General features: G+C 38.1%; 1 protein-coding gene across 10 annotated transcripts in view; it reads left to right on the top strand.

Moving 5' to 3' along the window:
* The window catches only part of LOC122530460 (headcase protein), a 136,486-nt gene that overhangs the window by 16,462 nt on the left and 102,967 nt on the right, over positions 1 to 17,057 (top strand). For 2 of the 10 annotated variants that reach the window (XM_043657437.1, XM_043657438.1), the window contains 6 exons: positions 7,596 to 7,729; positions 9,107 to 9,463; positions 10,171 to 10,427; positions 10,946 to 11,197; positions 12,256 to 12,427; positions 14,210 to 14,703. The exons of 1 other annotated variant lie outside the window; for it this stretch is intronic. In XM_043657437.1, coding sequence (XP_043513372.1) covers positions 7,654 to 7,729; positions 9,107 to 9,463; positions 10,171 to 10,427; positions 10,946 to 11,197; positions 12,256 to 12,427; positions 14,210 to 14,484 — 1,389 coding nt within the window. In that variant the 5' untranslated portion in view covers positions 7,596 to 7,653 and the 3' untranslated portion in view covers positions 14,485 to 14,703. Of the gene's footprint in view, positions 1 to 3,765; positions 3,929 to 7,313; positions 7,730 to 9,106; positions 9,464 to 10,170; positions 10,428 to 10,945; positions 11,198 to 12,255; positions 12,428 to 14,209; positions 14,704 to 17,057 lie in introns of those variants that run through there. 7 more of the 10 variants (XM_043657436.1, XM_043657435.1, XM_043657431.1 and 4 more) reach the window with 7 other exon arrangements.

The following is a 17,057-nucleotide window of genomic DNA, read 5'->3' as shown; positions in this document are numbered from 1 at the left end:
TAGTATGTGTATAGAAGTATATAGCAATAGAAGTATACAGTGATATATAGTATATAGAAGATAATGATAATTTCCTTTACCATTTTATAAACGTTCCTAAGAAGCAACGAAAACTTAAGTTTGTGTGAATTATATCGCGAATTATTCGAATGATAATTTGACGAGTGTACTCGATTATAATGAGCGTCGACTGGTGGAGGACTTACGACAGCCTCAGTCCTCAAAAGTTTCTTCTTTTGAAATTTTATTATCGATCTTACGTTGTTGCGTTATATCATATCATACAACGCCAGAAGTTAACCCCTTGCGCTGGCAACTGATTTGCGGACCATAACGAGTGACCGAATCGTGTACAACAATTTGTCGCTTTCTTCTCCTTAATTAACTCGCCGGTACGATATCTATCACCGGATAGAAATTATTAAGAAGTAATAAACTTATCGTTTTGCCTGAGTTGTACTTAAATATACTTATAACCGAGGAAATATTGCAATTTGTAAGAAAACAATTTGTCAAACGTGCGTCATTTCAGCGCAAGAGGTTAACAACGTTTCTTCTGGACGCACAGAATTCCTCTCGAATTTTATTATCAGTCCAACGACGATCGATACCACACTGTGTTATACATCGCCGAGTGTAGAAAACGCGCATTCCCACGTTGAAATTGAAATCCGTTCGCCGCCCGGCGTGCGTTTTCTCTCCTCGTGTTCTCTCATTCTCGTTGTTCTTCCCCTGGTGTGCCACGCTTCTTCGTTGTGAAGTCTTGATTGCCAGTCGGTTGTAAAGAACGCTCGGTGCATACGCTCGTTTATGCAACGATCTCTCGCATGAGACAGCGGCAACGACCGGCTTCAAGGTAGCGTAAAGCCAGTCAGTCGATGGCTTATGTAAGCTGTTTGAAGGTCTGCTGGCGTTCCTGTACGCCTCGCGGATAATAGCATCTGCTCAAGAGACTGTTGAGATTAGGTGTCTGTCGAATGACGATCCTGTTGAAATGAATCGCGTTTTGCGTTTCGTCCGTCCGTGTTTCGAGCGGTGGGTCTCTGCACGTTGAAATAAAAAATGTCGCATTAACAACTGTGTTTCATGTGTTGTACATGAGACACAATGCCTGGTGCATACTTTAGCGTCGGATTAAATTTTTATATTTAATTTATGTTATTTAAATTCAATATTATTGTTATTATAGTAATAATAATAGTATTATAATAATATAATAATAATAATAATAATAATAGTATTTTATAGTATTATATAGTAATAATAATAGTATAATAATAATAATAATATAATACTACAATAACAATAATATTTAATTAAAATAATAATATATTATTATTATACTATTATAATAATAATATTTATTTAAAATAAAAATATCTTAATTAAATTTTATTATTTCTCGCTTGAAAATACCAAGCGTTTCTAATTCAAGGACGATTCAGTATCGTCCTATGAGAATATTAGCTAGAATCGACGAAAGATCCGAGAGTACATTGAAGTCGAATTTGTACGCGGGTCTCGGCGTCTAAGTATCCTAATTAGCGTCTTTTGATTAACGGCCAACAGACGGACAGCCGTTTGGATGGGAATCGATGAACCCGAGGGGCTCGATGTAAATTAAGCGACGACAAAGCGTGCCTCTGCTGGCAAATGGCGCGAGCCGCTGTCGCGCGATTAAGCGCCGCAACGATAAGTAAGTAACCCGTTGGACTGATGGAATATTCATCTGGAATAAGGGGGGAAAGTCGTCGAGCCGTGACGAACGTGATCGTAGTTCGTTTCTGTTCGTGAATGAGTTCCCGATGAATGGAACGTTCGATATAACGTTCTATTAACATCCAACGAGATATATATATATATATATACGGCGTTCTTGGATTTCGATCGGCCTATCCGGCCTCCCCATTACGATCGACGATCGTAGCCAATTTTAATCCTATCGATCGACAACAAACGTGTCGGCGAACTTTTTAACGGTGATCGCAATGTATATCGACGAACTGGTTCGTTCGATCTGGTCGCAGTTGGAAAACAAGTCGGCCGGTTATCGACGCCTGGAACCGGAATGTTGCGTTTCGCGTCGCAGAATTCGAAAGCTAGGCTGCAGCCACCACCTACACTCTATCGTTCGATATTTATCGAGTAATGTCGTATCGAACGTACGATTTATCGTACCAGCGTTTGCTTTGTACGTTTCGGATAATTTCAGAGGCTGTTTGAATATTAGATCACGCGACACGAGCAACAACGTAGTTTGAATTTTTATGATTGAATTTACAAGTACAATTTACACTGCAATTTACAGCGAATCAAGGTTGGATTTACACTGCGATTTACAAACGGTTAGGAAAGATCGTGTACTGTGGGGGTAATATTCATTCGGTAACGTAAAGAAAATGACAATGATTCTTCGAGGAATTAAGAAATTAGAGAGGACTATAAAGAGAATGTGGAAATTTTACTCGTTAACGATAGAATTTTTTTTTTTTATATTTAAAATCCCGTTGAAATTTGAAATAGTACATCATGGAATTTTGAAAATCAAAATTTAAAATCAATTGATTTAACGTTAATTTCTATATAATAAAATCTTTACGCTTAAATTTCTTTTAAATATTATTAAGCTATATTAATTACGTTATATAATTATAATATTATTAATGTTATATGATATACGTGTAACTTTATTAAGCTATATTATAAATGTACATTCAACGCAGTGGAGAAGTCAGTGTGTAGTGGAGGGGATAGCGCTAGCAATCAGGAAAGTAGGGGCAAGGATGCCGTCGCCAGTTAGCCACCTCTGTTTTATACTATACTTCCTAAATACTATCCTAAGTTTATTCCACTACCACAATTAAATACCATTATATTAAATCAATAATTAATCGAATTATCAAAGATATAATCTCTTACCTCACAGCATTACGATTTGAAGAAAAATACAACGTTCAATCTAATCATCACATCGTTCGTGACAACGTTCGAAAAAATTGTCAAATTTATCAAATGAACTATCCAGCAAATGAGTTAGTTACCCACATGGAAATGAGACGGCGAAAAGTTCTCGACGTGATGAAAATCCCGCGAGAAAGTTCCCGCTTTCCGTTGATCGTCGCGGAGAGAAGTCGACAAATTGTTGGCAAAACTTGAAGTTTAATTGAACTCGAGCGCGATCGGCGCTCGTTTCTTCCCCCTCCTCCTCCCTCCTCCCGTTTATCTGCCCCAATGGCAGTTAGTCTTGCCGCGAACTTTCGATCGGGAGTGTCGTCGAAACTCTTCTGTACCACTGTCGCCGGACATTTAAATGCAAATACACTTTTTACTTATATTTATATGCAAATGCCACTGGGGTTCCCGGCGGACCTGGCGGGTCGAGACACCGCGCGAATGGAGAAACGGCGTGCTTAGAAAGCTCGAAAGGAAAAAAAAAAGAAAGAAAGAAATGGCAATGGGTTCGTGATACGCTGCAATTACGTCGTTGTACCTCGGACAACTGTCTTACGCGAATTCACGAAAACTCGTGCCCCCCCCCCCTCTCTTCGTACGCGTTTGATTATTGTTCGAGTCGTTTCAAAGCAATGTGTGTTACGCACGTACATACATATGCATGTGTAGGGGACATGTTGAAATTTCATTATCGTTATTACGTGAACACGTTGCCAACACATTTATGTAAATCCGTGTTTTTCTGCGTAGTCGCAGGATATTTCGTGCAACGCTTTATGCAAATACTTTTGTTCATATTCATAACGGAAAATGTGAAACTTCCACTGGGTGGAAGTTTGTTTCAGTTGTTAAGTATAAGCAAACGAGTACTGTGAGTGTTTTACGTGTCTCGCGTCTAACACGCGTCTTTTGAATTTCCGTAAGTGCGTAGAAAACCTTCGGCTCGATCGTCAACGGTGATCGTTTAAAAATATACGTACGTAGAAATAACAGGATGTAACACGGAAATATTTAAACGATCAATTATCCATTGTGTTGATAAACTTCGGCATTCAACTTCGGCTCTGTTTAGCAATTGTTATGTATTTAATACTGTATACTAAGTTTTTCGCTGCATCACAGTGTTAATACTTTCATGGACAGTTTGCTTGAATCTACAAATACAAATAATCCTTTTTTTCTTTTTTTTTAAACACCCACAAAAATTCAAATTATTGCAAATTACTCTGCGAGTAATCATGAATATACAAGCATAGAGCATAACGTAAATATAATATTAATCTCTGAGCACGCTTTTGAAAAAAACATCTAGCGGAAAGAGCTAATGAAATTTCCAAACACTCCGCTATGTCGAAAAAAGAATTGCCAACACATTTCAACCGAATGTCTTTGGCTTGCAAACGTGTGGATGGATAACGAGTCGGTCAATTTGCATGTTATTTTTCTTATCTTCGCCTACGAGAGGAAGAACGGTGCATCCTTTTTTATCGACGAATTTCTTCTTCGGAGCTTGATCGCCAGTATCGTTATCGGTTATCTAGAATTCCCTTCGCGGACGTTCCTCGTCGGAAGCTGCCTCGTCGCGTGTGTGTAGATGGAAGCTAGAACAGCCGCGTTCTTTATCTCTTCCGTCGATGCAGAGGAGAGATTCGTTAGATCGTTCATACCCAACGACGACTCTCTGCAGCGATATACGTAGACAAAGTGGAATTTTAACATAAATGATATGATTCCATCGAGCGTTAAAATATGTAGCGTGTTGTAGGATGTTTCAGCTTTCTCAGAAAACATTTTTACCATCACTATTCTAGGGGGATGTTTCTAGTCAGTTTTGCAGTTAATTCAAACGAAAAATTATCAATTTAATTTTAGTAATATCTTCGTCATTATTAAAATTGAATAAAAACAAACGGCTCGAAAAATCGTGTCTTTTGTCAAACTTTCCAAAGGACTTGATTCTTAAAAGCTTGACACGCAGTTAAAACTTCGTCCAAAAACGGGCGCCGTTCCTTTCCAGAAATGAATTAGCAAGAATCAAAAGTCGATTTGATTCGAAGTCACGGCAAAGTGGCTTGAAAGACGATATTTCAAATGTAGATAGACTGATTTAAATACCCGATCGGTATTCGCGATTTAATCGTTCCCGTTTCTTTAGAGTGGCTGTGTTGCCCCCTAACCGTGTTCTTCCTCTTTCTCTCGCCGCCATTATCTCGACAAGAGTGCCTCCTCACTTCACGCGAAAGCGAAGAGAGCCCCGATCTGTAATCCGAAAGTTGTCAGCCGCACATCGCGGCGCTGTCCTAATGGAATTTGAATGTCGTTAGCCGAGGTAACCGGGCGTGAGGAAGGGACCTTATCCCTATTACCGCGTCGTTCACGTTGTCGTCGTCGTCGTCGTCGTCGTCGTCGACGGGGACGAAGACGGTCGCCGCAGGTATCGTCCTTGAAAACCGTGCCCCAGTCGACGAGTTCATTGGAACTCCGATACGCGTTAGTTTCTCCCTCTCTTTGCTCTTTTCGAACATTTGATCTCCACGTTTTCCATTTTTCCACGTGCTGTTTTCTTCAGAATTTACACAATTATAATATATAATAACATAATAATAATAATATAATAAGTTATACAATAACGCAGTTCCTAACTGGAATGGTGGAGATACGAGAGCTCGAGAATAAGAAATTTCGTGGTTTCGTTTTTGAGAGAAATGAGATTGAAAATCAGTCGAGTGCGCATGCGAATGTCACTATAGTGGGGACTCACACTCCACATGGGAGCAATTTGATTTTCTGGAGGCAATTCAAGAAACGAGTTATCAACAGTGAAGTTTTTGCATTTCTTTAAATGAAAGTTTAACTTTATAAATATCTCTTCGATAGAAACTTGAATCGTTCTGCCAGATTTTTACTTAACAAGAGTTGAGAAATATTTGACAAAATATCGAACTTGTGAGCAAATAACTTCCAATAATTTTATTGATAATGAGACGAAGTTGGAGCAACGCATTTATTCAATTCGAATTCAAAATTACGAGAATAGTAATAAACAATAATCGTGAATAATACTGCAGTTTGTGCAAAAAAACAGCCAGAACAGCACTGTGCAATAAAGTTTGTAAAATGAGAGATGCCGGTGTCAACAGTTCGCGACAAAACTAACAGTTTAATTAGGCGTACGCAAAAATAGTACAGTGATTCAGCGTATGGTATTTGCAATAGTGTTGCAACAGCGATCTCCTGTGAAATTCGAGCAACGATGGCCAATGGCGCAATAGCGGCGCCTATCGAGTGCAAAGGGTTAAGATCAATTCAACGATCATTGATCTAAGATCATACTCTCGCCATCCAGCATATTCAGTTCAGTCTTAGAGACGTTCAAGTCTAGTCCAGTGATCACTCGTTCGATATTCGGCTAAGCATATTCCTCTAGCTTAGTTGTCGATACCTCAGTCATTCAGACAGTTGTCTGAATCGGTCAAAACGATTAGGCTTATTGTAGAATAAAGGCAGTGTTAATCGAGTCAGAATCATTCATTTCCCACATCAGTGTGTGTGGGTGGCCTTTCGACACCAAGTAAACGCACGCAGAGTTAACAGTTGTAAGTGTCCTTAACAAGTTAAGTGCATGCGTACTCGACTGACTTTCAACTTCATTTTTCTCCAGAACGAAGCCTCTCACGCGGTTTCATTATTCTTGATTTACGTCTTATTTTGCATCACAGCCTCCCTAAGCCGACGTTGTACCATAAATTCCCAGTCACTCTTTGTTAGTTGTAGAGCTCCGAGATATTTGGAATCGTTTGATGCACATAGATTTATATGTTTTTGGTAGTTTCAATAAATCTTGAGTCTTGATAATAAAATAAGTTTGAAGAGATTGTTGTAAAGAGGAGACTTGGATCTTGAAGAATTTTTCTTAACGTTTTCAGGGGCATTTGAATTTTCACAATATTCGGGAATAAAAGAATCCTTGCTATACGATGCAAAAGCATCTTTGGAAAAAAAAAAAAAGAAAAACTAACATAAGATTGCACCGTAGAATGAGTTCAACTGGATTGTTATATACCTATTATATATATATTTATTTTTTTTAATGAAGTCATTGACAACTTTTCATCGAGCGTGCAAATAGCTCTCGTCCCCATCTATACACAAATTCGAAGTGTCTCAAATCAAACGATTACCAAATGGTGCCCCTCTTCCGCTCATAATTTCGTTTTCGTCACACTGTACTATATAATCTCGTTCGCGTGTGTGACACACTCGGCCAATTATGCGTCCCTGTATAATTATAACGAGTCTATTAAAAATAACCAATTTTACACCATCGGTTCCTTTTCCTGAACGTGTCCTCGTCTCTGCAGTGGACCGTTGACAGCTGAGAAGATGGCAGTCAGCTGAGATTGGCTCTGATTCATTGAGAACAAATCGTACACGCAAGCATTGGCCCTTATTGGCCGAACGGGCCACGTCTTTTACGTGAATTTGCAAAGGTGAACATCGTACCCAGGGGCGGACGAACACGCACCTCTTGCCCCTGTGTGACGCAGCGACTGCCAACTTTCCTCAGCTTCCAATTATACCTTGAGCCTTGATGAGAGGACGCAGTGATACACGTGACGACGAGAAACATTCGATTTCGATAGAGGGAAACAAGGTGAATATAGTGGCGAGTCGAGGCACCGTTCGAGACTTACGGGAGGAATGGCGGACGAAGACAAACAGGATTTCAAGGAGCTATTTCGACGAAGGCTTCCGCAATACGTCGCTGCTTCCGCAGGTTCTCTTCTCTTACTAATTTAATAAATCATTCTCTCTCGGCATTACACTTTACAGCTAATAAATTATTATTTCTCTCGCGGTCTATTGCGACGAGAATGATCCATGCACGTTCGCGAAGTTAACACAGTTATTGTTCTTATTGGCACGTTCACAGTTGCCCTGATATCTATACGCACGGTTGATTAACATTACGGAATGGTGTGTGTTGAATCGAGATATTGGACTTGACTTTCAAAGCGAGAAACGGTCACTCGATTTGAGGTTACGTTAAAATTATGTATCTAGATATACATACAATGTTGCATTATTAGCTTGGCAGGGATCACGAGTTGGAAGATACTGGTGTGTACATGTGATTTACGTGCACGTGGCGTGATATAATACAACGTGCACAATGCATTTGAGTTATATTATAAAATATAATATGTGGAACGTATATATTCTATATACTATTATATTGTATTATATTTCTCTACATATTGTGCTCTTCTAATCACGATAGATTATGTAAATGATTATAAATGAATATAATTATAGTATAATTTATATACACGCATATATAAATACATTATAATTAATATATTATATTATTATAATTATATAATATAATCTGTCATTATTGGAGGAATGTAATGAATTTTTTTTTATAAATGCAGAATATTGTTCTACAAATAGTGTAGTATTATATTTCTATATATTATATTCTAATCACGATAGATTACGTAAATGATTATAAATAAATATAATTATAATTTATATATACACATATATAAATATATATTATGTTATTATAATTATAATATCCTTATTATTAGAGGAATATAATGAATTTTTTTTTTTATAAATGCAGAGTATTATTTTCATTTTATATGCAGAGTATTTTTTTTTATTTTATAAATGCAGAGTATTTTTTTACAAATAATAATAATGATTTACATCACCATCCATATATGGATCAGCATGATTCCCCAATTAGATACGTCCAAATATTATAAATTATCTTCAAATATATTTTTTTTTTATATGAAAGAAAGATTATTAGAAAAATTTTATTATTATGGTACTATTGAAAGAAAATTTTATATAACGTACACGTAATATATTCATAAAACTTCCGCACCAGGATAATGATCAGAAAATTACAGAAGTTCCTGCAATTTACATCTGTACAGTCAGTTCGAATATTTTCCCTCTATGTAAGAGACACATGCAACTATTTATCGTACAACAAATTATACTTATTATACTTACTTTCGTTCGTGATATCGAACCTTGTCGAATCACTGAAGAGAAAGTGTAGCTGTGAACGTGTTGACGATTTCGCCGTGAGAAAAAGATCGCCCATTGAAAGTACACAGAGTGAATTTTCTCGTAGCGTGCATGGGCGGATTCTCTTTGGGCGCTGGCATCGGTTGGAGCGCGCCGTGCGTCGAACTCCTGAAAGATCATCACGGTTACGACGTGTTCTCGACGAACGTGGTCGCGGCGGTTTTTCCGCTGGGCGCGGCAGTTGGGATGCCGGTGGTGCCGTTCGTGATCGACAGGATCGGTCGAAAGTGGACGATGATGTCGCTGGTGCCGGCGTTCGTTCTCGGTTGGGTGTTAATCACGCTCGGCGTGACCACCATGCCCGTTCTGACCGCGGGTAGACTGATAACTGGAGCCTGTGGCGGGATGTTCTGCGTCGTCGCGCCAATGTACTCCGCCGAGATCTCCGAAAAAGAGATTAGAGGTACGAGATAACAGGAAAAAACAAGAAACACAAAATAAGGAGAACAAGAGAAGTTTGTCCGTGGCTATCACAGATGAACTCTTACACCTTCGATTTGTAAAGAACCTGCCGTAAAATTGACCTTGAATTTCAATTTTTTTTTTTTTTTTTTTTTTGTTTGGTATTGCATTCTATTCATTACGAAGGCAAAACTTTCCCGAGGAACCTAGGTCGCAACTTGATAAGTTCTCTTGAAAGATGGCAAACTTTAACACTGCGTGCGTCCTAACAGCGACTTTATAATCCTGCACGCGTGGACGTCTATTTTACGTAATTTTCGTATTAGTTTTCAGTAACATTTGATTTATCATCAGTTGTAGCATCAGCGTGAGCCTAAATAATCGAATGATAAAGCTAACTGTTAACATTATTCGAAGTATAAACATTACATCCATAAAGTCGCTGTTAGAACTCGCGCGTCCGCAATGATTAAAAAACTTAATTTAAACAGAAGTATTGCGACCTATAAAGTTTTACCTTCGTGATGAGTAGAATACGATTCAAAAAATAAAAAATTTGATCTTGAAATTTGAGATCAAGATCAATTTTCGTCGAATCGAAAATGTAGGAATTCATGTGTGGACAAACTTTTCTTTCCACCGTGTATCATTCCCTTCATCAGATGTTGGCCTAAATACTATAATACAGTATGACAAAACCTCGATTAGGTACCTTGGGAGTGTTCTTTCAATTATTGCTCGTGATCGGGATTCTGTACGCTTACTGTTGCGGCTACGCTAGGAACGTCCTCGTGATATCGATCCTTTGCGGTATCGCTCCTCTCGTGTTCGCCAGCATCATGACCTTCATGCCGGAGAGCCCGCTGTATTACATGACGAAGAATAACGAAGCAGCCGCCAGGAAGTCGATGCGATTCTTCCGTGGACCGGATTACAATATCGAACCCGAGATCGACGAGTTCAGAGTTAGTGTCAAACATTTTTGCCACGATTGAAAAAACGCGAGAATACTCTTCATTTGAGAGCTTGTCTCGACAAACCGGCAGAATATTCCAGTATAGGCCCTTCATTTATTTTACGAAAAATCATTTTAGAGGTCTCTAAAAGACCATCGTTGCTTATCTATTAAATTTCTATGAAAAATCACGAATTGGTTGTTACAACAATCTACCGCGAATCATACATAATATATTTATTTATTTGTTTATATTCAGTTTTTCAATCTCTTTAATTTCTCACTTTCTCTGCAAAAATGATAGAAATTTTCTTTGTTTTTCTTTTTTTTTCAATCGAATTTTGTCGTAATTTTAACTATTATTATTCGTCGATTTATATATATATATTCGAACGGGAGAACGTCGCTATCGTAGACGATAAGCGAAAATAAATGGAGGCTGTTCGGTACGTGAAAAGAATCTCGCTGGCGAGAAATAGTTCTCGCCTGCTACTACACTTTGAGCAAGCATTTGGCATTTGGAAATAGGAGCAAGTAGAGAGAAGTAAACGCGAGAGGGTGACGCTCTCGGCGTTCCTGAGGCGGCCGGTGTTGAAGACCCTGGGTGTGGCGTACGGGATCATGTTAGCGCAGCAACTTAGCGGCATCAACGCGATTATTTTCTACTGCGAGACGATCTTCAAGCAGACCGGCGTCGATCTCGATCCCCTGCTGCAGATGGTGGTTGTCGCGGTGGTCCAGGTGATCGCTTGCTGCATATCGGCCTCGTTGATCGATCAGGTTGTCGCTCGTGTGTATTTCACCGTCGCGCGACGAGCGAACGCTGGCGTGTTCCGTCGTTCGAATCGTTTCCGACTGATTGCCTTCAAAGCCACTCGAAATCGAATTATTCACGACTCGTTAACCCGTTAAGTCGTCGGAGATTCTGAATAATTTATTGTAATTGCGTTGCACTGACTCTTCCGTATTTCACAGAAAGTAATAATCTTTCATTTAACGATCCCCCTTGTTTTCTCTTTCTTTTTTATTTGATTCAAATTAATTTGTCTGTAAATTTTAAAAAGTACCCGGTCGAAGAACAATTTTCTGAAAAACAAATTCTGAATGATTTATTGTAATTCGTTGTTCAGGATCCTTCCGTATTTAACAGATATTGACGAGTGATAATTTTTATTTACAGACTCCTTGTCTTATTTTTTTTTTTTGTTTTTTTTTCCCTTAATTAAAGTTGATTTGAAGACGTGTCTAGAAGAACAATTTTCTGAACAAACAAATTCTGAATAGTTTATTGTAATTAAGTAAGTTTACAGAAAAAACAAATTCAGAATAATTTATTGTAATTAAACTCGATGTTCAGAATCCATATTTACCAGAGATTGACACTGAGTATATAATATTAATATATTTACATATTATTAATATAATTGCAATAATAATTCCTATGTAGAGACTTTCTGGTTTTTTTTCTTTTTTGTTTATAATTCAATATGATTTGAAAAACAAATCACAAGAACAACTTGATTAGTAAGACAACTTTAATCTTTTTCAAAGTTTTCTGTTAACTGTAAAGTTTGTCTAATTCTAAAAGAACGACTCGGTTAACGAGTTAATGACAAAAGCATACCTTCCGTTTATCCTATTTTTTTTTTACGCTTCTTCAAAATTAACATTTGTCACGTAGTTGACAACACTGTCGAGATATATGTTATCTTAACGTTTCACGTGAACGTGCTCGGGAAAATTAACGACGCGCACCAGCGTTCAGCGTACGACTCGCGAGGAACGAAAGAGAAAACAGCAACTTTGTTTTTGGAAAAATGAATGAAATTTTTTTGTAGCTGGGACGAAAGGTCCTCATGATAACATCCTTCAGCGTGATGTGCGCCTGTCTGTTTGCTCTGAGCATCTTCTTCTTACTGAGGGACAAGCATCCCGATGTTGCCGAGTGTCTATTTTGGTTACCACTCATTTCTGCCAGCCTCTACATCCTGGCTTTCTGCCTGGGTGCCGGTCAGTAACAAAGTAGTACGAATTTTCCTCGAACACGCATCATCATCGCGCTTTTATCATAGATCTCGACCCAAGGCTTAACCCGTTTGCAACTATTTCAGAACTCGAGTTGTTTGAAATAATTTTCAACCAGCAGAAAGTTACTTTCTATATCGAACTATTTTCTCGATATCGACTTACCGACGATTGGCGATAATGCAAATATAATGAATTGTGTACGTCATAATTTGGTGGCGTGTTGTTAAAATTAAATTGGACGATACACGGGTTGGTTTCGAATGGGTTGGCCAACAATTACACAAGCGACCAAAATTTTGAGTTGAAAACGTGTTTGAAACTTAAAATTTGTTTGTGTACTTCGAAACTCTTGAAACTTGTTTGACTAAATTTTGAAAAATATTATTATTTTACTACTTAAGTGCAGCACGAACTTGGCAACAGTAACAGTTTGATGATCTAGTCTGTGTTGGGAACCTTGAATAATATTAAAATTATTAATTTTGACAAAGCGGGTATTTCTAGAGTATTTCACAGTTTCGAGAGTCTAGAATTTCACTTCATCTGTGTTTAAAGAGGGTATTCTACTGTGACGAGTGCTTTTTGTTTTATATATTTCTTCGCAAAATTCGGTAAATGATATTAACGTAAACTTTGTACAGATTTACTTGTCTTTGACAAATGATCGTGAATACTTGTGTTGAAAAATAATCGAAATTGGCTGCAGAGGAGCACGTCGATTTCCGGCATGAAAGAGAATTACGTTGATAATTTCAATCGTATCAGAAATGAAAAAAAAATCTAGTCAAATCGCAATTAGCATAAATGTAACTACAGTCGAAAAAAAAGGAAGAAATATATTAAAAATTGAAAAAATAGAAAAATATTTTAAAAATAAAATTTCTCCAATTTTTTTTTTTTTTTGTGAAAATTAAAAAAGAGTAATCATATATGTATAAAAAATAAATTTCTTTCTCTTTTTTTTTATCCCGTTACATTAGAATACCACTTGAGAACGAATATGCAGAAAACATCCAGCTTTCGCGATATCTTCATTAACACTAGGTTTACGGTTATTTCTTGTGTACCTGTTTCTACGAATACCTGTCAAATTGACGCATATTCCTCAGAAAATCGATTTAATCATTTTAGAAACAAATTATATTATTGACTTACAAATTTAGTTATATATTATATTATATATTGTTATGAAATGTTTATTATACAATATGTAAACGCAGTTTAAGTAGGATAAATATTGAAAACCACACGGTCCATTTTGAGAGAAGTACATCGTCGCGGTGAATTGGAAATAAACTAGATTTGTTTTTAAAATAGTACAAATATCTCTGTCGCGTTATGATTTCTATCTCTGTGTTATTTTTATATTTAATAATACATTCTAGTAATAATTTTACGAACGAAACAAATTTGTTTCGCAATCATTTATAAAATTAATCAATTCGTCAGTTTGACGGCTATTCGTGTATCACGTACAAAACGTCAAAATTATAGAATTATATGAGAAACAATTTAAAAAAAAAAAAAATTATTTGAGAAAATAACGACCTCGAATATATACATTTTTGTTACATATTTCTGTTGATAAAAGTCGGCCAACTTCTGTTGACGAAAGTCAGGGAGAAGATCTTAAGAAAATTTGTTTAATTTTGTTTATTTTCCTCTCGAGTTCAATCTCGTGAAATTGATGACGGGCACCGTGAACCTAGCGTTAATCAGACGTTATCTCCGATCCTCTACGTTTGACTTTTCCGGTGGGAACAGGTCCGATACCGTGGGCATATATGGGCGAGATCTTCCCAACGAAACTAAAAGGAACAGCGTCGTCCTCCGCGGCGTCTTTCTGCTGGCTGTTGGCGTTCCTGGTGACCGTGTCGTTCTCCACGGTGGCCGAGGCGCTCGGCAACGCAGCCGTGTTCCTTTCCTTCGCGATATTCTGCGCGTTGAGCGTGCTGTTCGTGATATTCTGCATGGTGGAGACCAAGGGCAAGACGTTCGCCGAGATCCTGAGGGAGTTTGGCACCTACGACATCGCCTAACGAGATCGAATAGCCGCGATATAAAGTGCCGATTGACACCGAGATTTCTTTAGATTCACCCTATCGCTGGGAACGGCAGCGGTAGAAGCGTAATCACTTGTCATCGTACGATGGCGTACAATATTTAAGCGAACCGAATGTGAAACGAGCAGAGTTCGCGGAGCGTTAGACGCTTTGTAAGCAAATTCTATTGGAAAATAAATGTTACTTGGAGTTGAATTGGAGTGATATCTCTGGTGGAATGCCAAGTGTAGTGTTTTCGCAATTTATTTAATTTCAGTAAATAATTTGCAATGAAGAATTTGTGACTGGTGTGAAGCTAAGTGCACAGATTTTTTTGTACATTTCTTTTTAAATATTTCCAGCAGTCTAGGAAGCTCCTGGTAAGCGTAACACTTGAAACTAATTGAATATGTTATCTAGTGATAGTAGTTTGACGAAATTAATTTTGAAACACAGTAATTGGATTGCTTGTTATCATCTGTCATTTTTACTGTGAACTTCTCGCTCCTGTTTCTACAATCGATAAGTAATCGTATTCGAAGGATATTAATAGCATAAAATATCCATCAGAAATATTGTCAAGTCCAAAAAATAGGGAAAGTATAATACAATGGAGAGTATACAAGCTTTTGTTTATATATTATTTATAATCCTTAAGTTTCACAGTTTTGACATTTTGACCACTTTGGTGATTCCAGTGTTAAAATATTGAAATATCTCAACAAGCACGTATTTGTAGAGATATTTCTAATCATTAGCAAAAATAAAAGATTATTGACAGAAGAATCGATGTGAATCTCGAAGAAAAAGTGACCGGTACTCGAGGAACGCGGTTTTTATATTTCTCAATCAAATTCCACGCAAACAGATGTAATATCCCCTTTCTCGCTTGTTTAAATTAAATTTCTCTCGTATTTCTTCGAAAAATTCAAATTCTGCAATAGGATCGCCTACGATCTCCCGCGATAAAATAAATATTCTTACAAAATAACAAAACAATTCTATCGATAAAATAAAGAAGAAGAAGAGGGAACTTCATTCGAGCTGTTTCAGCAGTCTGAATGTTCTTCTCCGACGGAGGTTAGAGGACGCGGGGCTAAACTTGAACTGTTCGAGGACTCGTTGGCGGTTCAAGCGTGATGCGTGTATGCAGCGGCACGCACAATGCGTAGCCTCTCGTTGCAGCTTTGCCGGTTGCGATCCTCCGGTTATAACAACGATGCGCCTGTGGGGCGTCGCTCCGCCCATCTAAAAATGAAAAATCGCCGAGATTAGCGCGCGACGAGGATTATTTATACAGCAGAGAGGAGAGGAGAGGAGAGAAGCCCGGTTTCAGCGAAAAATGCTTTGAACTGAACGCGTTCTTTTATGGACAGTGACCTGACGGGTTAATCGTGGAGCATCGATCCGATCGTCGAGCAACGAACAGAGCCTGATTGGTAATCGCTCGTCGGTAGTAAACATCCGCCTATACATCGTCTTTCTTTAATGGAAAATGTTTCGTCGCATTCACGAGGATCATCGCGATCTGTTTGATTGTTGTTCACATCGGTCATTTGCTGTTTCTCAGTTTATTTTTCCTTTAGTACGAAAACCGACAATGATATTTGTAGTTGCTGAAAGTAGAAAATCTGCGATTTTTAAGAGACAAAATAATTTTCTAACCTGGCTGTATAATTTTGTTGAGTTTTTCTTTTTAAATTTTTTCTTCGACAGTCGTTTGGTAATTCACAAAAATATATACTGCTCACAAGAATTACGGGATTTATTTCAAAATAAATATGAAGCGATAAAATAGAAAAGCCTTTGATTTTTTTTTTCTTTTTTATTAAACGAGAACGTCAGGAAAGCAAACGACTATCTTCTGATGTTCTTGTTTGATAAAAAAAAAATTCAAATGCTTCTCTTTTTTAATTACTTTATGTTCATTTCGAAATATCCCCTAATTTTTGTGAGCAGTGTATTATATGTATTTGGATTACGAAGAGAACGTTCCAGAGTTGTAGAAGTAATCAGTTGACAAATCACACGCTTGATCAAATCACGTTATCGCGGAACGATCTACGCGATAACAATTCATTCTAGCTGGATCGTACGCGACATTCTCACATCCATTGATCCTTCTGTTCCCTCTCGCCGGGCGCGTTTCCTTTTCTTTCTGTCGCTTTCTGGTGTGGGAATCGCGACGCGCGTAAACATCCGGCCACGTGGAGAAACAACGTTCGTTAAACGCTGTTTCGTTGACGGAGGATCCGCAAAACGTACGACAGCATCCGAGCAGCGGAAAATCTGTCCGAGGCTGAGAGACAACGGCGCGCAAGCTACAAAAGAGATGAGAGAGAAGGAGGTTGGGCGCGCGCACGTGTGTGTGTGTATAGTGCGCCGACATGCAACGGCCCGACCCTGACGAGAGGTTTATAGGCAGCATCCATTATTAGAACGCCGATACGAGAGAGAGGAGCCTTCACTACGCTTCATAAATATAAATCTGAATGTATAATCGATGAAAGCGAACGCCTACTGAGCGAGGGCAACTGCGTGACAAATGCATCGAACGATCAAGAGAGAAG

Source organism: Frieseomelitta varia, unplaced genomic scaffold, assembly GCF_011392965.1.
Source record: "Frieseomelitta varia isolate USP_RPSP 00005682 unplaced genomic scaffold, Fvar_1.2 scaffold_343, whole genome shotgun sequence".
Lineage (NCBI taxonomy): Eukaryota > Metazoa > Arthropoda > Insecta > Hymenoptera > Apidae > Frieseomelitta > Frieseomelitta varia.
Note: the sequence above shows the minus strand (reverse complement) of the source record. Positions and strands in the feature narration are given on the sequence as shown.